General features: G+C 40.7%; 1 protein-coding gene across 1 annotated transcript in view; it reads left to right on the forward strand.

Annotated features, from left to right (window-relative positions):
• Window positions 1-26731, forward strand: part of POMGNT1 (protein O-linked mannose N-acetylglucosaminyltransferase 1 (beta 1,2-)) — a 217391-nt gene that overhangs the window by 33738 nt on the left and 156922 nt on the right. Inside the window, exons 3-8 of the mRNA XM_069232761.1 lie at window positions 1693-1808; window positions 3428-3493; window positions 5871-5984; window positions 8272-8389; window positions 12848-12946; window positions 23297-23424. Of these exons, the coding sequence (XP_069088862.1) occupies window positions 1693-1808; window positions 3428-3493; window positions 5871-5984; window positions 8272-8389; window positions 12848-12946; window positions 23297-23424 (641 nt within the window). The remainder of the gene's footprint in view (window positions 1-1692; window positions 1809-3427; window positions 3494-5870; window positions 5985-8271; window positions 8390-12847; window positions 12947-23296; window positions 23425-26731) is intronic.

Consider the following 26731-nt stretch of genomic DNA (forward strand, 5'->3'; position numbering starts at 1 on the left):
GACAGGGCGAGTCGGTAGCTCCACAAGGGTCGGGTGCAGTAGGCAGGCTGGCAGGGTTGTCGCCAAGTCAGTCGTGGTTCTTGCGTCAGCACTTGGGGATCAAGTGACTAGTTGTCTTGTTTTTGGGGAGGGAACATCAACACTTGACACTGAGGACCTGGTTATTTGGGGGACTACTGCAATAAAAACTACAGCAGTCAGTCAAACAAATACTACCTGTCTTTCTCTTTCAAATTAAAGTCTTTCCAGTACCTCTTAGCAGTAAGACAAAAAAATGAAAAAAAATCTAAAAGTATTTTGTACAGCGATTGCTTTTCAACAGAGATGCATGATACTTTGTGCAAGAATATTAAGTTGCAATTTACATATGAAAATTGCTTATTCCGACATAGTATTATATGAGCACCTAAGATCGAATTCCAGCATTATTTCCAGTAAAAATGGCCCTTTCAAACATATCATTGCCAATAAATAACTCCGGGAGAAGGGAACATATTTTTGCAGGGGTTTCATGTAATACATGCAATGAGAATTTTGGTAATGCATATTTTTGGGGATCTTGACTCTGACTCATTTTGGGGGTGTCTGTGCAATTTAACCAGCAGAGTATGTTCTTAATCAAAAGTAGCTAGGTAAATGATTAGCACAGTTCTCAGTGACCTTTGCAAATTATATGTGGACTCATAGCGGTAAACACTCAAAACAACCCTCTCACTTCATTTATGGACATGATTTGCTTTGCTTTTGGTGTTGATGTCTGACACACCTCATCTCTTGAACATCAAAAAATACACAAACAGGGACTTTTTGAGTTAGCATCCCTTACCATTGGCTTGTCTAGGTCAGCCTTGACTTGAAAGTTGTGACTGTTGTGGATGGTTGCATTGTATTAGCAGGTAGAGGCCTCTAATGGTGCCTGCAGCAAACGTGAGCGATCCAGGCTCTGTGATACCGAGGGCAATTTCCGCTCCTCACTGGGGTATCCCCTGCCTGTCACTGTATCCTCATCCACCAGCTCTTTGTGAAACTGCAGCATCTTCTGCCGGCTTTGACTCCAACTTGTTGTAACCAGGCGCTGATCTTTGGAATATTCTCTCTTTTTCTGGCTGGAAAACCCCATTACGTTGTCATAGAGCATCACCTAAGATTACTCCTCTCTTATAACGTTGATGCGTGACTAGCTGAGATGAGGGTATTGCCTTCAGAGTCCAGTTGAGTTCCATTGGATCCAAGGCTGCTCCCCCCCCCTCAGATAAGATGGCTGACGCATACTCCTGTGTGCTGCTCCTCACCTAAGCCATGCAGTGCTGGTACTGAAGCTGCATAAGGAAGGTTACCTAGTACGCGCCCCATGAGGTCTTTGGTAAGTTGGGAATGCAGTCTGGAGGCTGTCTAGATGTGTGCTTTGGAAACTTGCAACTCCGAACCAGCACGTGCCATTGATAAAGATTCACACTGATAAATATAACCCATTTTTAAAGACAGGCTAATGTTAATTGTTCATGCAACACTCCCTTCCTTGTCCCGTTTCTAAACCTTAGTCGGTCCCATCTTCGTTTCAGCAGTAACTACCACCCTCCGTTCTCTATTTTCCCCTGCTGGCTGCACTTGTGTTCCTCTTGTGTATTCTCAGAGCGATATCACGTCTGTAAAATCATCTTTTCATATAGTTTCTCTGCATATTCTTATTAGATGAAGTTGCGCAAAATATGGAGGCTCCTCGACATCCGGCTCGTGGAAGAAAAGTTCTGGACATTGAAGTCTACTCCAGCCGATCAAAGGTGTATGTGGCAGTGGATGGTACAACAGTAAGTATGTTCTTGAGTAAGACCATTCGTGAAAATGTATATGCATATTTTGTTTCTAGTCTATAAGCTGTTGGATACTGTCTAAAATGTCTGTGTCAATCATAGCTCATTGGCTATGCAAATAAAATGCAGGCACAAAGAAAGGCTTTGTGAATCAATAGGTTTCCCTGTTGGACTGGTCTGTGGACACGCTTTTCTTGTCTTGAAGTCTACTTTGGACCAACTTCGTCATTTGAGAGTAAAAGGAGTCCACACTCCCAATAGACTTGAACAACGTCACACATCCTACTCTGTGCTGAGGCTGCCCATAAATATAGAAATATGCCTCTGACAAAAGAGAATGATCTTGTTGTGTTTGTTTTTTGTAACATTTAGCTTTCTGCATTAATGTTACACCTACGTATGACACGTTTCTGCTATTACTATAATTACTATACATTTAAACTGACGTAGTGAATTACATAACACAGCAGATATTCTGTGACTGGTTAACAAAAGCAAACCTCCCGATCAGAGCGGTAATGAACACAAAATATTAAGTATGCAAAATATTTCACATTTATTCAGCACATAGCTCTGTATCGAGAGGTAATGTTGTGCACTATTTCTGTCCCGAGTTTTACCATGGGTTTTGTTCCTCTTTAAAGGAGAGCCTAAGTGGGGAATCAAGTGTAATCTCAATTTTGGGAGATTAGGCTATTTCCTGAAACCGATTTCTATTGACGGTGAATTTAATTTACCAGTATTGGCTGTGCTACTGGAGTTAAACAGGCTTTTGTATGTCAGAGGTGAAATGGAATGTAACTAACTCTATCTGTAAGAATATATTGCGTTCAGCCGCTGCTTTCATCTTTCTTACTAGAAAAATAACGAGCCTGATTTAGAGGGCCCAGACATGCACACTCTGACAGTAGCAACTTTTTAAGCAAATCTTTGTTTCCCTGGAGCTAGAAACCTAAATAAACTGATACAAATGTGTGTAAAATGTTAAATGGCTGCTGCCAAACCTTGTCAATTTGCAAACATGAAGGCATTCTTGTTAGAACTTCAGGCGATTCATTTAAGAGAAAGTGAAAGCCTATCAGAGTTCCAGGTAGTATTCTTGGTAATGTAGGTATCTCCATGCAAAACCTGTATTTTAGCTACTAAAATAAATAGAAGATCATGCACCCTGACTTTGGGTTTCTAACTTGCTTCTATAGGGATTAGTCTGGTGAGGTAGGTGAGCACTGTTCTATATAGCATTGTTGCTTTGACAATTAATGCAGAATTGTTATTGTGGCAAATTGTTCTTAAATGTGCATCTATTAAATCTGTGCTCACACAGGCTGCTAGTGAAAATATCGGAAATAATTGAATATTTATCAGTTTTTTTTTGAAAATTATTTTTGCTGCAAAACCCTAACTATATTCGAAAGAAGACTCCAGCAGTACATAACATGTGACCACACATTACATGGTAGTCTATTGCATATGATACGGATTACAGCTGTACATTTTGAGCACAGTTTTGTCAGCAAACATTGGCATTCTTTACAGCGAGTTATAGGGTACTAGTTAAGGTAGCACTCAATGCTGCGAGTTCTACAAGAGGTCTTACTGTTTTGAAACTTTTGTAGGTCTTGGAAGACGAGGCTCATGAACAGGGACGAGGAATTCATGTCATTGTCCTAAATCAAGCAACAGTAAGGTGTTTTCTTTTTTTGGGGGGGGGTTGTATTTAATAATGTTTTGGTTTTATTTAATAATGAATGGTTAGATGTATTTTTATTCGTATTGCACTTAGTTGTTTTTTTCGTTGGGGTTTTTCACATATTCTCGAAAATACATTTTAATAGTGATCTCAAAAACATCATTATGTCGAGCAAATGCTGCAAAAAATAGTAAGAATTCAGTATTCATTGGATTTCTGGTACAGACTGCAACGTGAATTCTTGGTGGAGAAATTACAGTTTAGTTTCAATTCAAAATATTTTCCAGATATATTCTTATGTTAACATATAATCTATTTATATTTAATACTCACATGCTATTATAAAAATATTGACTTAATCAGAAATTAATTTTATTTGAATTTCTTCCACCTGTTTTTAAACTTTCTTTGTAATTATTTTTAAATCCTATAGTGTTTTCTTATCATTAATATTTTTCCTAAAATATAAAGTCTATCAGATGCAAAACATTAGGTATTTGGAAATTAATAAATTAGGTTGATTTCACTTTCCCAATTCATCCATACCACAAATATGATCCTAGGATTTCCTCCAATAACTCCTTTGCAGTGACTCCTATCTATTGTTATTATTCATCTTCTAGATGAGTCTAGATCTCTCGCACAGTCTCTAGCACCTCATTCCAACTGACCTTTTAAGTCTTGTGAGTGAACACTTTATAGTAGCTTTTACAGTTCTGTTCTGTTTCTTTAGCTGTACCACTAGGCATTTTTATGTACTTTAGAAACCATGCTAGATTTGTGCAGACTGACATTTTGTCTTCTTCTGATAAAGAAAGTGCTCGTACCAGAAGGCAGTAGTGGCTGCATTAGAGTCTGGCCACACTACCAGCACCACCCATACCACAGTTGCCCAAGCAAGGGGTAACTGCTATTATATATGTAAATTACCAGGTACAAAAAGCCTGGATTTGTAGCAAAAATCATACCCATGGGTTTACGATTCGGTAACTACCCTGTTAAAAATCAGGAACATAAATTGCTATGTTTTGGCCTTAGGAAATCATTTTATCCTTAACTTTCAAGTATAGGCATCATAATCCTCCCTTTTCTAATCTTTCTTGGAGCCATTAGTAGGTATATGAACGGTCTGTTAAATATTTTTTTCTATGGCTGTGTTCTTTTTTGATTCTTAATTGTACATTAGTCAATTGCAGAAATGCATTCAGTTTTGAAGATCAATTTTTAATCTGCAGTTTTATAATTCATGCAGTCTTCTCTCTCAAGATGTTTATTCCACAGAGAGATTTGTAATTGGCTTTGAATACACTCACCTTCTGATTTAATGATTTATCACACATAATAAATATAATGAACTGTGCTTACTACTTATATGACTACCACTCAGTCTTTGACCCAGAGATACAGTTTTTCATCTAGAATTCTATTAAACAATGTTGAATGTCTTATTAGGTCATTATTGAATACTTTTGAAAGTTTTGACGTAAACACAGAAAACATGGTGGCATTCATCAGTTAAACAAAAAAACTGTTAATGGGGCCTTTGGACCTTTTACAGAACATGGGGTTTAAACATAGAATTCTTTAATCAGTTGTGAAGTTAATAATATCCACCCACACTTCTCCCTCACAGGAGCTCTCTGTCAGCAAAGGTTTCAGAAGGTTCTTAACATTAGCTATGAGTTTAGACAAAGTCAAAGATTATAGGTAGAATAAAAACAACTAAAGTTTAAAAAACAAAACAACTATGCTTAGAATTTTAACACTGTCTATGTAACAAGCAAAAAATTGAAATCCAAACGTTTCAAATGCTGTTCATTCATGCTCTAAAGCACAATACCCAACAAATATTGCTATCCCCCACCACTTACCCCAAGCAGTCAAGGTCCTTAACCCGAGCTTTCACTCCTAATGCAAATATCAGCATTTAACCCATGTTTATCTCGAGCTATAATGCTAAGCCTAAACCTAGACCTAATTTTCAACTTCAGCCTAATTTAACCTGGCCGAGGGTTTAGCCAAAAGCTTAATTTTTTTCTCTGACACTACTTTTAATCCTAGCCATTACCATCTAATCACAAAATATTACAATTTAAAATGTTTATTTATATTCACATTTTTGGGCTCACATTTATTTACCAAATATTTTTCAGACTACTGGTTTTTAAAACTTTAAATTCCAAACTTATCTTTCAAACTGTTTTGTTTAAAATGTTATCCTAATGCATGCTCCAAATCTTAATGAATAGCCTACTATATTCTCTCCATTGTTAATCTCTTGTTTATATTTCATTTTGTTTATGGTTTAAGGGAAAGTAAGAGGTGCATAGTTCTGATAACCGATGCGTTGTGTTTTGAAAATTATGTAGGGTCACGTAATGGCAAAGCGGGTGTTTGATACTTACTCCCCTCATGAGGATGAAGCCATGGTACTTTTCATCAACATGGTGGCTCGTGGACGCATTCTGATATTCACTGTTAAGGTAAGCTGAACCAGTGCACCACTCCATCTCTAAGCCCAGTAGCCCCATGTAAGTGTATGGAATTAATGCCAACATATATCCCATAACCCTTTAGATCTTGAGACTCCCTTCAGCTCCCTCTCCCACAGTGCTGAGCCCTTTTTGCGGAATAGGATGCTTTGCTCTTAACCCTTCATTGTTTTCTTCAAAAATATTAAAGCCAAATTTAGATTCTTTTTTTCAACCATGTTTTGGAGAGTCTAATAATCCACAGGGTTTGTAGAGTCCCCCAGAGGAAATTGAGAAATAGCTACAGTATAGAAGAAAAAATTGATGTTTTGTTTTTTAGAAAAATGGAGAATAGTGCTATGCAGGAAAGCATATTTTGTTTTATACTAAAAATGGGATCATCTTAAAGGTTTGATGTACTAAGAGCACCATCCTCCTAGCTTTCAGGAGCAAGTAAATTTGTAAAAAAAAAAAAAAAAAAATATATATATATATATATATATGTATTTATATATTTAAGTGACAGTTTTGCATTTTTCTACATATGTCTATTTCTCCTATTTTTTGTGACTTCCAACTTGTTGTTTGAAGTGGAAGCAAGCATGTGACCAATTGGCAAACCTGGAAAGCTATACATTTCTGAAAAAAATCTGAACTCAGCAAGGCGTCATTTGCGTAGATCCGCTCATGGTTTACCTAAAAACCTAATTGTTTAAATAAAAAAATAATATAAATAAGTAGGGAAAATAGAGGTACCTGACAGTGTTTTATCAGTATATATATATATTTTTTTTTTTTACTCTATCACTTTACACCAGCAATATACTGTCACACCCGTCAGACCTTGTTGATTGCAGGGATATATCGTCTTTCTTAGTTTTTGTTTTGTGAAACCTTGGCATCGACTAGTACAGTAAAAATCTAATGAATTAAATTATTTGTTTTTGAATTGTGCATAAAATGCAAAGTTTAGGAACAGTGGTTATTTGTGCAACTCAGATTTAGGAACACCTGTTCTAGCATGTGATACTGGGGGCATTTTGCAAAATGTGTCATTTTTAGCACACTGGCTGGGGAAGCCAAAAATAGTGGGACATTCAATTAATAAAAATAAATGTTCTATTTTCATGTGTTCCCACACAACCTACTGACCACACACATTTTTGAGAGTTAGACACGCAGGAAAGACAGGGTGGTGTGGATCTCATGACCTTTTCGTACCCAGAGTCCCTTCAATTCACAAATGTTGGCTAGAATCTTGCATTTTCCACCGTTTTCTGTGAGGCAGAGTTGCAGAATCTGCAGGGATCTACAAGATTTCTACCACCCAGTATTCTCACATTCTTCCAGAGAAAGATGGTACCCTATTTGTGCGACTGAACAAATTACCTGAGATAAGAACAGACCAAACCAGGAAACATGCGAAGACCACAGCGACATTCTCCATAGTGTCGACTGCTTTCACTTTTGTCCGTGTGATCGATATGTGTAATCTCTGGGGGGAAAAAAACTTGTAAATTTCTAGGTGTATGCTTCTTTTCCAAAGCCATTCTCCTACGGACACATAGCACTCCTGTTTATCGCTATGGAAATGTACAGTTTTCCATTCTGTATGCCTTCTCAATAAATAAGTGAACTTAGTTCACATCCTAACCTATAGGTGCAAATATCTTGCATGTCTTAGTTTTCGTTTTAAGGACTACTGGAAATTTAAGTGCAGGTAACATTTTGATCAATCTGCTAATATGTATGTGTGTAGTATGTTATATGTATACGTTTGCGCTGTGGAGCAGCTTTGCAGCATGTAGTGCAGTACAAAACACAGTTAACTTAAATGCTGTTCAACGCGTGGTATGAAGATCATTATGCATTTCCTATGGACCTACCTATTTGACTGTTCTCTGCTGTACAGTAGAGGAGTGTGACCATTGCGAGCGCTTGAGAGAACTGTGGGCATATAGAAGTACCACCACTCACAGTCGTGGACTACAATATCACTGTGTTTTCAGGTACTTGATTTACTTGCTTTGAATAATTGGGTGAGCACATTTAATTACTTCTAAAAGAGAAGCCAAGGATTGGAGACCAGCTGTCTTGCTGATTTTGAGCAAGATAGCAACCCTAAGAGAGGGTTTCTTCGAGATGTGTTTTAGGCATATTTAACGCTTACTTCCTGCTTCGACCATGTGTTTTTCCTTAATTGGCACATTCTGGACAGAATGCATTGTTACTGAGCAGATGGTTGAATGGAGTTTAGTAACCACGATTTATTTTCACTGAGGTTATTCTTTCTTCGTAGGACGAGGGTTCTTTTCATCTCAAGGACACTGCAAAAAGTATCCTGAAAAACCTTGGGAGCCAAGTCGCCCCATTGCTCAGCTGGAGGGACATGTGGGCCTTTGTGGTACGAAAAGGAGGTAAAGTTCCATGGTCCTTGGCACTAAAAGGCACACATAATCTGGTATGTGCATTGGTAAAAGAAAAATGCATTTAGTTATTCAAGGTCTAAACAAGTACCATCTGTTTGTTTTCTCTGGGTTTGCGTTACACTGTAAATAATCGCTATCTTTTCTTGTATTTGCTTTCAAACTTCTATGAAGCTTCATTGAGTTACTACTCTTTCTGAGTGTTCACTATTTTGTTAATGCTATGTTTCCCTAATGGTATCGTTGTCTATAGGTTACGGTTCACTTTTCAGTAGCAACTGTATTGTTTATTTGCATCTTTGTTATGCTTAGTTATGACACCTCTTTTGCTCTGTGTAGTTGAATATTCCCAAGAATGACTGAATCAATTATATTATCTACCCATGAGCCTGAGATTGACAGGGACTGTTACAGTGAAAACCCACATTAGGCATGCAGCTGTGGGCAGAGGGATGGTGCACAGTGTGCTTTAGGAGGCTATTTCTACTTTTTTTTTCTTTTTTTATTAATATTTTTAGATTTGTGCAATATATATATGCACTTGGTGGGAATGTATCACTATGCATTACTGTATAATTGGTCTCCTTGCTCTACATTCTCTGCATAAAGAGTGGGCAACGGAGAGTATTTTCCATCACGTTTCAAAATAGGCTGCAATTATCTTCTGCAGCGAGCTTCATAGCTCAACAATAACCTCTTTAGCACGCGAACTGCCATGGGGACTCTTCTAACGTTCTGCGAGAAATCCATTTTGTTGGAAGCCAGGGCATTCAGTAGTTTCTGGGCCACATAGGTATCGGTGGAAGCCATTTAGCTTTAGTATGCTGACTCGAACTCTCACGCTGGGAACAAAGTACTCTTTTGACTGGACTTTTTGCTGTATAAATCCATGTACAGGCATTACTTTCATAATTAAAAAGGAAAAGTACTTTAATGCACACAAATAATATGAACAAAATAACCAATGTTTTCCAGGTTGCATTGGGATTCACAAATTAAATTCCAAACTAAAGCAGCCTCGCAGAATAACCAGGGTGCACGTTACTACCCTAAATGTTTTTTACAGTGAACAACTGACCCCATACACCTAGCCTGTTTCTGCTATCCCAGGTTATAGCGTGTGACAGCTGGTGCATGTAGGTTCTAACTTACAAAAAACAGCAATACCGTGAAACAAGGCCTATTGCAGTAGTCTGTCTTTCACTAAGAAAAAGGTTTGGCCTTAAAGCTTTGTCAGACGTGTTGCAATACAATGTGAACCCCTGTGCCATTGGCAACAATTTTCACAATTGTAGAAGAATCCTTCTGGCTTCAGTGTGAATAAATGATCTGGCCCGGAGAGACCAATCAACATTGAGGCAGACCTACAACATAACGTCATGGAATTTAATATGAATTCTGTTAAGAGAAACGGACATTTAGATTGGCCAGACCCCGTGATGCGACATATGTGCACGTCTTTCTCTACCCAGCCTCAATTTTTATGAATCCACTTGTGTGCTACAGCCTGTCTAGCCAAAGGTCTGTTTTTCCTGACACTTTGAGCGGAAAGGTAAGGCATGTGCTGCTGCTCTTCGATGGCCACGTTGCTCGTTTTCTTTTAACCTGCATACATTTTACTTTTTACAGCTTGCCCAACACGGGGACTTGTAACTCTGCTTCTACATGGCCCTGATGTGCAGGGCAACTGGGTAGAGAGCTCACATGAGCCACATAGTCTTACCCTCTGCCCTTCTGCATAGTCTCCTCCAGTGTCGGGGGACTGAACCAGCCATTCCTGCTTTCTCTACACCAATGGAAGTAGTTGCCCTGTGAGAACCTGCACTGGCAGGTCTGTGCTGGGGAGGCCTGGTGTTCCTCTGGTGTGTAGGAATGATCTCTTATGAGCCCGAATATGTTGAGAAGGGCATGGGACCAAAGTACAAATATTTATGCTGTAGGGATTTTCGGCCATTGCTTGCAGCCATCGGTTTGTGAGATGGAGTTTCCAGGGTTTTGCTCCAATGGGCCAGCTCCACTTAACTGAACCAACAGCTAGGGGTGTCTCTGTCTAATATATACTTACTACATTCATTCTGTAAAATGCCTGCTTAACCTCAAATCTGCTGTGGTAGCTAGGTGAGGCCAGCTGCTTATTGAAAGCTGTTCCTTGAAGCATGAGTAATAGCTAATATGTGTTGCTGTCACTGCTTCATGAAAGAATTGCTACATCTACGTAGGCAGTTGAACAAATTGTTTGATTTATAACTAACATAGACGCCTTTATCTCTGTCGCTTCTTTAACTTTGCACATTCAAAGTGTTCTTCATCATTCTGTATTGCATTGGTTGTATTTTACGTAATGTTTTGGAGGACATGGGTTGTTTTAAATTGGAAACAAAAAATGAAAAAAACACAGATAAAATAACGCAAAAGGCAGTTAAACAAATATGCTGGTAAATCTAAGTTAATAACACTGCTAATATTAAAGGACTCTGGACTGGTAGGCAAGGCAGTAGCTGCTTTCTCTGCCAAATACCCATGTGAACTGTATTAACATATCTGCTATTGGATTATACTTGAGCGCCAGCATATCTCTTGCAACCCTGATCCCTTTGATCCATGGTTAAAACATTTGTGATTAGGTGCAAAATAGAGGTTCTCAGAATAAAGCTGGGAAGTAAATGGTACACCTTTTTGAAAATAGTTCTCAGCATGACAGATACGCATTTGTGTGGTTCCCCATCATGGGCTTCTAGTTCAAGCCCTACTGGACGGAACCTTTTGCATTCAATCCGCAATGCGTTCTTTCACTGGAAGGGAGTGCTTTTCATCATTTAATAAAGTTGAAATGCTACCTTACTGTTGTGTTGCAGTTCTCCTAGGACTTCTTTTAATGTTCTTTGTGCCCTTAAATCTTCTGCTCCCCGTGCAGATTGGTCACTGTGGTAGGACCGCAGGCTAAATCTGGCTATGACTAGCACTGCATTCTCCATATATAACAAGAAGGGAGGATTTGGTTGTCATGATAAAATCCAGCAATTGGCGTTTGTCTAAAGCAAACAACTAACTTAATTCAAGAGATAGTCAAAGTATTCTGAGCAATCATTGGTGCTAATTGATACTGGTGCAACAGAATAGCTCTTTTGAGCCATACCTCATGCTCCCTTCCTTATCAAAAATGACTCCTCACTTAACATCTGTGCATACGGCTGGTTACAGATTAATGCCTATTCACCCTTAGGCTTCTCAGCAGTGCAGGTGACCTGGCTTACAGATGCAGGATTCGGAGTGACTCTAATGTGTCCTTATGTGTTGTTCTGCAAACAGCAAGTATCCTTAGAGGCATCCTTTGTCCACAGACTTATGGGGTTGCTGTTTAGATTGATTTTTACTTAGTCTGCAAGTCACCAGGTTCTAGTGCAACTTGGTTAATTCTGCTTTAATTCTGCTTTAATTCTTTGAGTTTGATAATTTGAGTACCATTGGGTTTTCTAACAGTAACACCTGCTGCTTGCCGTTTAAAGTAATGTCATGTCTTTATAGCAAGCAACACACAAACCACACTATAATAATTATTATTCCACCCCTCCTCGCTGTTCTCCCTCTCCTTAATCAGTCCAACCAGAACTTCCAATTGATGTTCGAGTGGTTGGAACAAGTTATAAGCCCTTAAAATTCCAATCGGGGGCTTGATGTCCACCAGCCATCTGCAGAGGTAGGGTAGATTTGGGAACTTCCTGCTTTGGTAGCTTGGCAGGGGTTTCTGAGCAGAGGACGCTATTTCTTGCTAAAAGTTGTGTAACGTGGGGGAGGTAGGAAAGGATCCATTTAAGAGGACTGGGGTGGTTTGCTCAATTGGTCTGCTCTTTTAATTAACTGTAGCTGTACGTGATGCTCCAGAACAACACCCCTCTTCCAGAAGGAATTGTGCCCCCCTTGTTTTCTCAAACTAATATCACTTTGTACCAGCTAGTATGCACTGTTAGTACTCCACACAGCTGCCTTTTTAAGTAGACTCTGTTAATAATGCCCGTGTGTCTTTCATGCACCCAGCGTGGACATCTGCATAATTGTGCCAAGGATTTTCCCCTGAGATTTCCTCCTTTAAAAAATGGAAAATACATTCAGGGAAAGAAGAAAGTCTAATCAGTTCCTCCAGTTGTCCACTAAAACCTTAACCGATCATTTAACAGGTGTCTTTAATATTAAATAGTTTAGTGACTCCACTACCTGGTCACTGTGCCAGACAGTAGCAGCCAAGTTAACACAAGGCAGTATTCTCACTCCACGGAGTTATATAGCAACCCTGTTCCGCAAAGCAAACTAAAATGGTTAGATAAAAGAAAATACATTTCTAGAATTATGCAGGTCCTACTAGTTTGGCTAGCTAATTACTCTACAAATATAAACAGTTTAATTGTACAACTCTTTTTCTAAATAAAAGCTGTTGTGTGCTTTTTTGATTAGCACAACCCTATGGAGAGAAGCATTCCAAGTCTCCAGCTCTGTCTACTTGGGGAGATCCAGTCTTACTGAAAACAGAGGTCAAACTGACTTCTCCAGAAGGTAAGCGAATGCATTATGAATCCTTAGTATCCTTTGCAACACGGTGCTTAGGTCGACAGTCATAGTGATTCCCTTTCACAAGGCAGCGATACCAACTTAAACTGCTTTCAATGTAGATGAAATATGTCCAGATATTGAGGTGAAGGTCGATATATATTGAAACTAGAAGAATTTCTTCCTGTATGTGGATTCTATAAAAATAGGAACTTACACCTTATATAACCTCCTCTCAGAAACGCAAAAGTTATTGAACTTAGTAGCCTCTACTCTGCGTATTATAAGAAGGCCCCTTTGGATTTTTCAGTTGGTGTTATGTTTCCTGAATAGATGCTTGATGTCAGCCTGTTGTGCTTTAACTTGGTTTGATTATTTTTAGCGTTTTGCATGTATTGTTCCGTAGCGTTTCCCGATCTCATCTTCTTTTTTTCACACTCCTGCTGTCTGGCATATGTGGCAGTACAAAGAAAAATAGTAGAACTTAAAAATCAGGAGCACTGTTCGACCATGAAAATTAGTATTGGGTTAGTATCTAAATTGTCCTGTCAAGCCTTCTCAAGGAAGAGCCAAACCCAACTGTGACAACTTCTACTTCGGCCAACATTATACTTTTCAGTGAAAAGTCATTCTATCTAACTTCCATTAGACCGCAGTACAACACCTCTCCAAAACAGAGAATACCAGTTCTAATCTAAAACAAAAGAAAACCAACTTTTGTATATAATTAGAAAACATTTGTAAAGACCACCTAACAAGGTATGCCACACCGGACTTTCCTTTAAAAGCGCCTACAAATTATCCTGCTTTTTGGTTCGATTGTCTTCCATCACTTTGGAACAAAGCAAATCCACCTTGACAACACTTCTTGCTCGCCCTATCATGCCATGATTTTTTCACTTATTCCACCCCTTTGTGTTTCAAATATAGTGTCCTATCATAACATTGTTTTTCTATTTTTTCCTGTCCTATATCTTTTTTGCACCATTCTTTACAGCTTCCTTCCGGTTTGTCTTTTTGAGACCATGCAACTTACAGTTGCCAATAGACTATCCAGTTTCATCTTTTTTTATTTTATATATATATATATATATATTTTTTAAATATATATAAATGGCAAAACCTCATTGCTTCCACCTAACATTCCAATGCGTCTGTGTTGCATAAAGCCTGTTGCAAACATCTGTTTATCATTCTATTTATCCTGTCCATTAAACTGTTCCGTGACGTATCATACGTGATAGTCCACCATCACCAGTTCTTGTTCCTCACCCTCAATACCTCCATGAGTCTAACACATTTCCACAGATTTTCCTGGGACATTTGGATGCAGTGACGCTTAAGTTTATTCACTTTTTTTCTGTACATAAACTCTAGGTAACTGATTCAACAGCCTTATTTATCTGGACACCTATGTTTGCCCCTGCCTTTTATTTTGACACATTTCTTCCCAAATAACTTTTAATTACTATTGACATAGTTGTCTGCTGTAAATGTTTCTGCTGCCACTTTATTCCTGACATCCCAATATTCCTGCGTATTGTTTTTAATCTGGTTCCTCTGCAAATAGACATGAAGGGAAAAAGTTCAAACAGCCCTGTGTAAACTTTTGCATTAATTTGTGTTTATCTATCTTGTTCCTCTAACATAATGCCCCCATCAACCTTTATCTCATCCCTTCATCTTTCCTAATTACTAGAAATCGTGATAATCTGCTTCACGTTTCTGAAACCTGGCAAATGTTTCACCATGAATTTATGCTCTTGCACATCTAAAACCCTGTGTAGGGTAAAAGTGCTTTGTGTAGCCATCTCCAGTAAGTTTGTACTGAACATCTGTTCCAGTGGCGAGTGATTCGCTCTCACTACGAGCAGTATTTTTCATAGAAAAAAATGAAAGTGCTTGATGGCCCAACAGCATGCTAATGATTCCCACTCTACTACTTAGATTGTTTTAATTCTACTTCTTGCAGGACTCTTGAGGCAAACCGACCTGAGTCACGAGTCCACCTTCCACCTAGGTAGTATTTCCCCTAATACTGTGATACTTTCATCAGTGATCAAAATTGTTTTTTTTTTTCTTCACATCAGATATAGCTAGTGTTGTTGAATGACTGAGGTCTCCCGTTATATTCTAAAATCTTTCCTTACACTTTTGGCCAATTAAAATGCATCTTTTTCACCCTCATTCTCAAATTATATACTTTTTGGCAAATTTCCTCACAATCCTTGAATAATATTCAGCCAGTACCAAAACTATCAGCAGTCTCTGTTCTTCAATCAGGTGGCACTGTCTGAAGACTTTCCATGACACTGTTGTTGTAAACATAAGTTTGGAACCTGTGGCTCATTCTTAGTGTTCATTCACAAGTATTCCTTGTCCTCTTGGAAATGATATCCATTCCAGATTCTGTTCCAGGGTTTACTTACCAGCTACTGAATAATTATGGTACTTGTATGCCTCTCCTGAGAGTTGTAGTGAGTGTACTTGTACTTTATACACCATGCTACCACAACCAGCATGGCCCTGTGCTCCCTTGCATGAATTCCTACCTTGTTCCAAAGTAAGATCCATTCTGGAGTTTGCTTCCATCCACGTGTTGCTTCCTGGATCCTCCATGCTTTCCATCAGGCAGAGAGCTCGTGGGGGTGGAGGGGAGAAAGTACTTCAACTATTCTCATCTGCACTGTACTGCAGGTAGCTCACACCTGTTCTGTCTTCCAGTCACCCTGTGTGTGAGGGCTTGGAAGGATGGATTTGAGACTTGCTCCTACAGTCAGAATTTTTCTTCAACTGTTGCTACTGGGAACTCCTGCATGCTTCTCCAGTTCCTTGCTCTGGTGATGTTTGTTGAAATTCTGCGAATAATCCGTTTTTCTGCTACTCCTTTTTGCTGTGTTCAGCATTTCTGAGACTGCCTAGTGCAGTATTGTACTTTGTGTTTCTTATTTGCTTCACGGTCTCATCTTGTTTCTCCCTTTTCCTGATCTCCTGAATTTCTGTGTTCCCTGTTGGGCTTCTGGGCATATGTACTCTGAGTTGGCAGTGGTTCCCTTTGCTTCCTTGAGTTTGTTACATGCTTAACCCTGTTCTGAATTTCTGTGTAAATTACATCAACTAGTAAGACATCAATTATTCGTATACTTGTTGAGTACGTTTTCTTGTGCTGAATACAGGGCATCTAGGGTATCATTGCCAGTTGGGTAAAGCCTGCTCTTGATTCTGTAATTCCTGCTCTTGAGTTCTGAAGCATGTTCATTATTACTGGTCTTGGCTTTCTCCCCGACTCCTTGCCATTTCTGTTTGTCTGAGTTAGTGCATAGTGTAGCATCTGCTTCATTCTCTTTCTTCTGATCTTTTGTATTGTCTGGTTTCCTACTATTGATCTTTGTCTATACTGTATTCCAGTTATTTGTTCCTCTCTGGTTTTCAGTTCTGTTCCAAATTCTGTCCAATGTCCATTGGAGTCTTGTATCAGTGTTCTATAGGACCTTTTTCCTTCGTCTATGATCTGGTTTGGAAAGGATTCTGTTGTTACACCCAGTGCCTGGATACCCTCATGGGTGACAAGTAGCGCTCTACAAATCTGATTCATTGACCTTTCCAGTCTTACCTATTTCAGTGTTGCTGCCAGTCTCAGTCCACCTTCCAGAGTATATCAGTCTCTCTAGCAACAAGCCCAGGCTATGAATTTCTTTTATGACTGTTGCTAAGAGCAATCTGCATCTATCAATCCAAAGGACTTTCCCTAAGCTACTAAGATACCCCTGGTCAAATACTTGTACAACACTTACTTTGATCAAACCTTGTTACCTTGTACCGTTTGCTTGTCTCCTGTCCCTCTGTGCCTATAGTCACCTCCTGTCCTCTCTTGCCCTGTGACAAGTTTATGTTTTGAGCAGCCTGTTATTTACCTTGCAATGTCACCTTACTAAGTATAACCTCTCGAATCACGTGGCCCTGTACTTGCTCTTTTTTCATTTGTTCTGGTGTATTCCTAACTGCTACTACAAGATTAATCTTTAGTCTTTCTCTTTGCTCAAATTGTAGTACATTCTTTAATGTTTAGAGTGAAAGACTCAATCAGTTTAACAGATCAAGTATCTGGCAATGAGTTTTGGGCAGAAAATGAATTTGCCCCTACCCGAGACTTGGTTTCTTTCATCTTTTTTTTCTTACTCCATAAAGATAACAGATGGGACAGGTAGGCTTACCTCAAATTGCTGACTGCTGGTAACTGATATTATTTTACTTACAGCTTCCCAAAAAGACTCCAAGTTGGTAAATTCACAAACATGCATATTTCATCTTCGTGAGGGGTTCGGCACTTCTTGAATCAATTGTCTTGGAGTTTCACCACCTTTCTAGGGGTTCAGTAGGCCCTATGCATGGTGAAAAGATGATTTCTTTTGAAAGGTAGCAGCTTTTACAACTGAATACAATGCATTATGATATACTACCCATAGTTCTTCCATAATTCTTCATTTGGTAAGCGTCTGTTCCATTTTAGGTGCATTGGAGGTCTCTATCTCCCGCTTCACACTAGTATCTGTACCATTTTGTTGTTTCTTTTTTGAGTTCGCCAGATTCACATCCACTTCTTGTGACATCAGGGTGTAGGTTAACTCTGATTCTGCCATAACTGTCAACATTATTTTTGCAATCGTATTCAGATGCCATAGCATTTCTGCATTACATTAATTCACTTCCCACACCTTTTGCACTTGTGATATTTTACTAATCTAGCTCCTCGAAGTGTGTGTTTTGCAAGATGGAATCTTCTTTCACACATATATACACTTGTTTTTCCAATTCCATTTTAATTTTATGCTTGTGGGTATATCTCACACCTGTATTCACTGGTTCGCCTTTATTCACTTGACCCTCCAATTTTGTCTCATGCTCGTCATTTAATTTCCTATAATTTATCACAATACTACTTTTAATGGCATTGACTTCACGATAAACTTAATTGCCTTGGCACTCTCAGAACCCTTTGTTAGTTCCATAGCTTCTAAGTTTTTTTTTTTTTTTTTGTTGTTTTTTTTTTTAGTGTATGTTCATATATTTTAGGAATAACAGTACAATGCACTTATTCCAGTAAGTGGAATCTGTACGACCTTCTTGGCAACATGACCGGTTTCTATGACTACTATACACACAAAAAGCCTCTATTGTTTGCTCCTTTTACTTTTCTCCAAAATGTGTCTTGTTTGCTCCCCAATATGGTTTTGTAACCCTTTTGTTGAGTTTTCTGGGGAAGATGCAAAGATTCTTCTTAAGATCCAAGGTGATACTGTCTTTGTTGCCGTAGATAACTTAACTTCCCACAAAAGTAATTCAGGTGATAGGAAGGACAGTTTCAAATCTAGTGTCTGGCCTAGAAATTTTGAATGTTTTAGGTGTAGTTCCAACGGCCATGTAGCTTCTCTCAGATTATGTCCCTCAATCCCCAAAAAAGTAGTTCTTGTGGAATGTTAGGCCACTTTGCCAAAGTATGCATGAAATCAAGAAAAAGTCAGTAATATCAATGATGAACAAGTAAATCTTCACAGCAGTCTTATGAGTTTGGAGGTTAAGGCTTTGAAGGATCCTATTGCGCTAGCGACTACTGGCTATATTCCACTGATACTTCCTATAGATTCAGGTGCATGTGTAGCCATCATGCATAACACTTGTTTGGCTCATTGTCAAGAAGCAATCTTGTGCAAGTCTGATCTCAAGACTTGGACATTTCAGAGAAGTAAAATTTACTTAAATGGTTTGTTTGAATCATCTATTTCCTTTAGAGGTTGTGTGTAATTGTAGGGAAAGCGTATGTTGCTTTTAAGGGCAAGAACATTTTGGGTTTGGTACATCAAGGCCTGTTCAATGTTGTATTGTTACCAGGAAACAAAGAGCATAGCATGATGGTTAGGGAGATATCAATTTCCTTTGCGAAGGTGTCTGTGTGTGTGTGTGTCCTGGATCAGAAGGCAGCCCAACGAACTACAAAACTACCAACCCATCTCATTGTTCCCTTTCGCTGCCAAAGTCCTGGAAAAGGCCGTCAACCTCCAACTCACCAAACACCTGGAGAGAAACAACCTACTAGACCCACCTCAATCAGGTTTCAGGATCAACCACAGCACCGAGGCAGCTCTGATCGCTGCCTCAGACGACATCTGAGCCATACTCGACAAAGGAGAATGCGCCACCCTCTTCCAGCTTGACCTTTCAGCTTCCTTCCACATGGTTTCACACCACACACTCATCCACCTCCTACGCCAGACGGGAATTGCCAACGACTCGCTCAGTTGGATGGCATCCTCGCTCGCAGGACGCACCCAAAAAGTCTGCCTCCACCCTTCACATCGCAAGCCAAGAATAACATCTGCAGCGTTCCCCAAGGCTCTTCCCTCAGCCCCACACTCTTCAAGTCTACACAACGCCACTCACGGACATAGATCACATGACATCATCTCCTACTCCGAAGACACTCAGCTCGTCCTATCACTCTCCACTGACCCTCCCCCCACCCCCAACACTACCAAGACAAATTTCCACAACTGCATGCAGTACATTGCAGAATGAATGAAGGACAACAGCCTAAAGCTGAACACAGACAAGATGGAAGTTCTCATGTTTGGCAAAAACACTGCCTTCTGGAACGACTCCTGGTGGCCGTTGGAGCTTGCCCTACCCCCATGCCGGAAGACCATACACCAACCTTTGCATCATCCTAGACAGCAAGCTCTCTGAGACGTGAGGTCAATTAAATCGCCTCAGCCTGCTTCCACACGCTGTTCATACTCTGGAAAGTTCAAGTGGCTCCCCCTCCACACAAGGAAGACAGTCACTCATGCCCTCATCATCAGCCGTCTTTAATACTTCAACACACTATATGCAGGCATCACTACTGAACTCATGCAAAGACTCCAGTCAATACAGAACCCGGCCACTAGGCTGATTCTCGACCTGCCCAAGAGAGCCCACATCTCCCAGCACCTGAAAGACCTCCACTGGCTCCTGGTCCAAAAAAGATGCCACTTCAAGCTCCTCACCGATGCCTACAAAGCCCTCTGACCAAGGACCGGCCTACCTGTACCAGCGTCTGAATTTCCACCACCCCCTGCAGGAATCTCAGCTCCGCACACCTTGCCCTCGCACAGATCCATTGCACTCAACGCTGCTGTGCGGGAGGGCACTTCTTCTCCCACCTCGCCTCCAAGGCCTGGAACGTCCTCCCAGTCCACCTCCATACCCTCCCCTATGCTGACCAATTTCAGGAAAGGGCTCAAGACCTGGCTTTTCGAGTGGAGACCTGCTCCTAGCGCCTGGATCCCCCCACTGGTGACAAGGAATGCTTTACAACTACTTGATTGATTGACTCTCCTTTGAGAGCTAGTGAAAAGCGTGTTTCTGATGATTAATGAAGTAGGATGATTAAAGATCTTATTAGCAAACTTCAAGAAGTGTTTGAGGAAGGTTTAGATGTGCCTAAGGACTTTGAACTGAATACCAAGCTGACCTGTGGTGTTTTTGTGAAGCACAAAATGCGAGCTGTTCCTCTCGGCCTCAGACATGAGCTTACCCAGGTTCTCAACACGTTGCAAGCTGAAGATGTAATTTTAACTGTAGGGATCTGTATGGTTTTACTGTCTTGTGGTGGTGCCAAAGAGGGACAATACATTTAGTGTTTGTGGATTTATAGTCTTTTTACTAGGCTTTCTAGGTTGACTCATCTGCTTCCAAGAATTTGTGATTTGCTGGTCAGGTTATATTGAGCAAAACATTTTTAGCAAATTCAGCTTGTGTTTGGCATGTCATCTGATAGTTCTGTTTCCGAAATCTTGTTATTTCATCGGTTTTGTGATCCCAGGTGGAGTTTTTTGATATATAAAACAATGTCTTTTGTCTTAGCATTGACTGTAGCTGTTTTTTGCAGTCTGTATTGGTCATTTGTTTCTATACTTACAGGTTGTCTTAGTTTTCCAAGATGATATCTTGATTTTTGGTGTGAACCTACAAAAATACAAGAGACTACCAAGTTTTCCAGGTCATTGAATCTCATGGATTGTATTTAAGGATAAATAAGTGTGGGTTTGTCCAGAATCAGATCGAGACATGTTATTTAGTGAGAACAGTATTATACCTAGGCCTTGGCGTGTCAAAGCTGTTAAATGTGCTCCTACCCCCAGCAACAAGGATAACGTTCTCCCTGTCCTTAGTCTTTGTGAATTTTATGATAAGTTAATGTCAAACTTTGCTACTGTGGTAGATCTACCCAAGACTTACTAAGAAAAGGTTTGAATTTGTATTGGCTGATGTACAAAAACTTGTATTTGAGAAAATAGTCTGATCTATTCAGTGCACCTACAATATAACTTTTTTCCCGGTTTGTCTTTAAGTGTTACGGTGCACGCCGGTGACCCCAGGCTTCGTGTAGTTTTGACACCAAGAACCAGAAGAGGTGAACAAATTTTAAAGTTTGTGTCACTTGTTTTGAAGGATGTAGAAAAACAGCGTTCTGTGATTGAGACAGATGAGCTTGCAGGCACTTGGGCCATTCAGATGTTTAGGATGTATTTGTGGGGGGTGTGCATTTCACTCGGAACAGATCACAAACTGTTGCTTTTCATATTAAGTGAGCCTGGGACATACACCAGTAGAATGACAGCCAGTTTGGCAAGGCTGAGTACCAATTGTTCGTTTTCTTCTGTGGCGTAGCACATACCTTTAGTTTGTAATGAACATGTTTATTTCTTCTCACTGTTGCCTGTGTCAGATGGGGAAGACGTGGAGGATCAAGAATGCTTTATAGATTCAGTCCACTTCATTAATCATATGTGTGTCACAGAAAAACAATGGTGTGAGCTTATGAATTCAGATGTGGTTATTCAGACCACTTTGAAGTGTGTCGGGAAGGGGTGACCTAATGAAAAGATGCTTGGAAGTTGATTTGCAGTGTTTTGCCAAGGTGGCTTAGAAATTGTCCCCTTTAAATGGTATTCTCTTTAGAGGGGATAAGTTGGTTTCTCCTTCAGCATTGAGGATTAAACTGGTGGAATTGGCACATATTGACCCGGCGTGTATGTATGCACTATTTATAGTGTGAATCTAGCGAAAAGGCAACAGACCTTTTATGGGGTCAGATACAAGCACACAGACATCAAAATGATAGCAGAGGTAATATAACTTGCTTGTAGGCTGGCGATGTTGTCTTCTTTACAGAGGTGCGTCTTTCTCTTACCTAAATTTAAGTAGAGTTGCCACCATCCTAATTAATTCTGGGATGTTCTTCCAGATCCTTTGTGTACTTGTGATCAAACATGGACATTGATGGCACTCAAAGTTGGGGGGGGCGGTCGACATGCAGAATTGCTGATAAGTACCTGGTCGCTAAAAACATCAGAATAAACATAACAATTTGCACCTGGATGAAAATTACTTAAGATGTCTTGGGACACTTTCATAGAGAAAGGATTGGTGGGTTTAGGTTTGCCCTTGTTCATCTTGATTACCCATCTAAATGGATAGATGTCAGATTTGCCAGGCATCCAGATACCAAGTTAGTTATTGAGTTTTTACATGTCTTCTGGTTACGGACATTGGGGGTACAATTCACCTCAAAATAGCTCTCTAGCCCAAAAGTAACTAAATCAACCAGCTGGCGGAGTAATGTAAAATAAATAACAAAAACACTGGATAAATATTTGTAGCATATACTTCTCCCTTAGTTTGTCATTATTGAACAAAAATCTAAATACTGCTTCCCTAAGAGTCACTGCTTACGTTCTTTCCTACCTACACAACTTTCAGTAATCACCTCTAATGTCCTGCCCTTTCACTCATTGAACATTTGTCTCAACAAAGCACTGCACTGTCACTTCTCCCTGGATAACTCAGCTTGACTTTGTTGCACGTCATGGGAAATGCAATCATTGTGTACATGAGACACAACGTATAGGAGAAAGACTCCTTGAGGTCCCAGTGCCGCTTTTTAGCATAGTTCTAAAATTCTTTTTTTTGCTGCAATTTTTTTTATCTTTTCCAGAAAATGTTTAAAAATCTCTCCAGATTTTTAACATTCTCCCTCTGATTTGGGCTACTTCCCTTAATGTTCAGTATTTCAGAGAACACTGAAACAACCTAGATATCCTACCCCAGAGAACCAAAGAGATACGAAAGTAAACTTACTTTCTAAACCTATGTCCTTTCATAAAATTGTGACTGTGGAAAGAGTAGGAATAATCGCTGCATTTGTTGTACAAAGATTAAATATATTTGCACCACTGGAGATTGGTGTCGACCACTAAATAATGCTTATCCTCAGACTCTCACCACTGTTCTCTGAAGGTACTTTATTCATTGCAGATGCAGAGTGTCACTGGCCTGACACAGAGCTGAACAGGAGGCGGAAAACATTCTGCAGTAAAGTGGAGGGATATGGTAGCGTCTGCAGCTGTAAGGATCCTACTCCTATAGAATTCAATCCAGACCCGGTAAGCATAGATAAGTGGCCAGTCGTTTGTCTTATGTTTTTCGAATGAGTGAGGCAAATGCTGTGTAATGTAATATTGAATGACATTTGTGAATAAGGAGTGTCCACGCCTTAATATTTCACCAACCTTAAACATCAGTTACAGGTTTCGAAGTATCAAGTTAAGGTATGCTTTCCTGGCCTGTTCTGCCTTTCTAGTTGGTGTCCGTTAAGCTGAACTCCACGTTTGACTCGCACATTGTGAAGTCGCCTTCTTGGCAGTGAGGACATTAACCAAATCATCCATTCACAGATCTTTTTTTGTCAGAGAAATTACTTGTTGATTGGTTAAGAAGATTGTAGAAATTAATAAAGCAATAAAACAAGTGAATTAATGTCATGGGTTGGGATTGGGGGGAGTGGAGGTATACTGACGTCTGAGATCGTAGCAGTTCACAGTGGTTTTTTAAATATTGCAGATCCAGGGTCAAGCGCTCCTCTTCCTGTGCTTTACTGAACGTCTGTGTTAGACCTGACAGCCTTAGGGTAGTCACCCCTAACTTTTTGCCTGCCTCCCTCCACTTTTGGGATACTGTTTTTGCTGGTTTTTAGACTCTGCGCACTTTACCACTGCTAACCAGTGCTAAAGTGCATATGCTCTCTCTCTGTAAACATGGTAACTTTGGATCATACCTGATTGAACTATTTAATCTACTTATAAGTCCCCAGTAATGTGCACTCCAGGTGCCTAGGGCCTATAGATTAAATGCTACTAGTGGACCTGCAGCACGGATTGTCCCACCCACTTAAGTAGCCCCTTTTCCTTGTCTCAGGCCTACCATTGCTAGGCCTGTGTGGGCAGTTTCACTGCCACCTCGACTTGGCATTTAAAAGTACCTGCCAAGCATAGAACTCCCCTTTTTCTACATATAAGTCACCCTTAATGTGTGCCCTGGGTATCCCCTAGAGCAGGGTGCTGTGTAGATAAAAGGCAGGACATGTACCTGTGTAGTTATATGTCCTGGTAGTGTAAAAAACCCTCAATTCGTTTTTGCACTACTGTGAGACCTGCTCCCTTCATAGGCTAACATTGGGGCTGCCCTCATACACTGTTGAAGTGGCAGCTGCTGATCTGAAAGGAGCAGGGAGGTCATATTTAGTATGGCCAGAATGGTAACACAAAATCCTACTGACTGGTGAAGTCGGATTTAATATTACTATTCTAGAAAGGCCACTTTTAGAAAGTGAGCATTTCTTTGCACTTAAATCCTTCTGTGCCTTACAATCCACGTCTGGCTAGGTTTAGTTGACAGCTCCTTGTGCATTCACTCAGACACACCCCAAACACAGGGTACTCAGCCTCACTTGCATACATCTGCATTTTGAATGGGTCTTCCTGGGCTGGGAGGGTGGAGGGCCTACCCTCACACAAAGGACTGCCACACCCCCTACTGGGACCCTGGCAGACAGGATTGAACTGAAAGGGGACCTGGTGCACTTCTTAGCCACTCTTTGAAGTCTCCCCCACTTCAAAGGCACATTTGGGTATAAAACAGGGCCTCTGCCCTACCTCATCAGACACTTGCTGGAGAAGAAACCGGAACCAGAAACTACATCCTGCCAAGAAGAACTGCCTGGCTGCTCAAAGGACTCACCTGTCTGCTTTCTACAAAGGACTGCTGCCTTGCTGTTGCCCTGCTGCCTTGCTGAACTCTTGTCTGGCTGTGAAAGTGCTCTCCAAGGGCTTGGATAGAGCTTGCCTCCTGTTCCTTGAAGTCTCAGGACCAAAAAGACTTCTTCCTTTCACTTGGACGCTCCGTGTGCCGAAAATTTCGACGCACAGCTTGTTTCGCGGCGAGAAAAACGCCGCACACCGACGCTGATCAACGCGACGCTCTCGGGACGATCGAGACTTCGACGCACAACCTCGCAAGGACAACGCCGCCCGACTTTCCAGGAGAAATCGACGCGACGCCTACCGTGAACGCGAAACTTTGACGCACGGCCTTGCAAGGACAACGCCGCCCGACTTCCGAGGAGAAATCGACGCGACGCCTGCCGTGAGACCAAAATTTCGACGCACGGCCTCGCAAGGACAACGCCGCCCGACTTCCAAGGAGAAATCGACGCGACGCCTGCCGTGAGATCGAAACTTCGACGCGCAGTCCCGCAGAACGACGCGCAGCCAGAAAACAAGTAGGAGAATCCACGCACAGACCCGGGACATCTGGTAATCCCCGCGATCCACGAAAAGAGACTGTCTGCGCGCCGGAAAACGACGCCCGACTTCCCCGCGTGGAAAAGAACGACGCAAGTCTTTGTGTGCTGAGGAGAAATCGACGCACACACCCTTTTTCCACGCATCTCTTTTCCTGTGGCCCTCTGAGGAGATTTTCCACCAGAAACCAGGTACTTTGTGCTTGAAAGACACTGTATTGCATTCTAAAGACTTAAGACCCTTTATATCACTTTCCTGTGATAGTTCTACAATTTTCCATTGCATCTTTATTCTTTTTGACCTACAATTATCTTGATAAATATTATATATTTTTCTAAACACTGTGTGGTGTATTTTTGTGGTGTTATATGGTGGTATTGTATGACTTATTGCACAAATACTTTACACATTGCCTTCTAAGTTAAGCCTGACTGCTCGTGCCAAGCTACCAGAGGGTGGGCACAGGATAATCTTGGATAGTGTGTGACTTACCCTGACTAGAGTGAGGGCTTTTGCTTGGACAGAGAGTAACCTGACTGCCAACCAAAAACCCCATTTCTAACATTGGTGATCAGCGGTGAGGATAGGACTTGTATTTGTGCAGTGACATACAGTAGCTAAGTATTTCACTACCTACCCACAGTTGAAGGTCAACTTGGTTTTTATCTCTTTTTGAAAATCCGTTTTTTCCTGACAATTTTCAAAAACTAAATCCTCACTCAACATGTCTCTGACTGGGTCTCAGACAGGGGACTTTGACCTAGTCCAGTTGGATACATACACGGTCAAACAACTAAGAGGATTCTGCAGGGCATTAAAGGTACCCACCCAAGGGGCCTCCAGAAAGGAGGACTTTCAAGTGGCGCTGAGGGCCTGGGCAGAAGCCCATTTAGAGGATGATGAGGAAGAGGAGCCAGAAAATGGCCCCTCAGAAGGATTTTCACTATCTATGGATGGTGTTACCACTGCAATTGTGCACCCTTCCAGACCAGGGAGCAGTGTCTCCATGCAAAGCCTGACCGCAGAGGAAAGGAGAGAGGAAAGGGAGTTCCAATTGCAAATGGCAAAACTGAAAATTGAGGCACAACAGGAGGAGAGGAGGGCAGAAAGA

This window comes from Pleurodeles waltl, chromosome 4_2 (genome assembly GCF_031143425.1).
Source record: "Pleurodeles waltl isolate 20211129_DDA chromosome 4_2, aPleWal1.hap1.20221129, whole genome shotgun sequence".
Taxonomy (NCBI): domain Eukaryota; kingdom Metazoa; phylum Chordata; class Amphibia; order Caudata; family Salamandridae; genus Pleurodeles; species Pleurodeles waltl.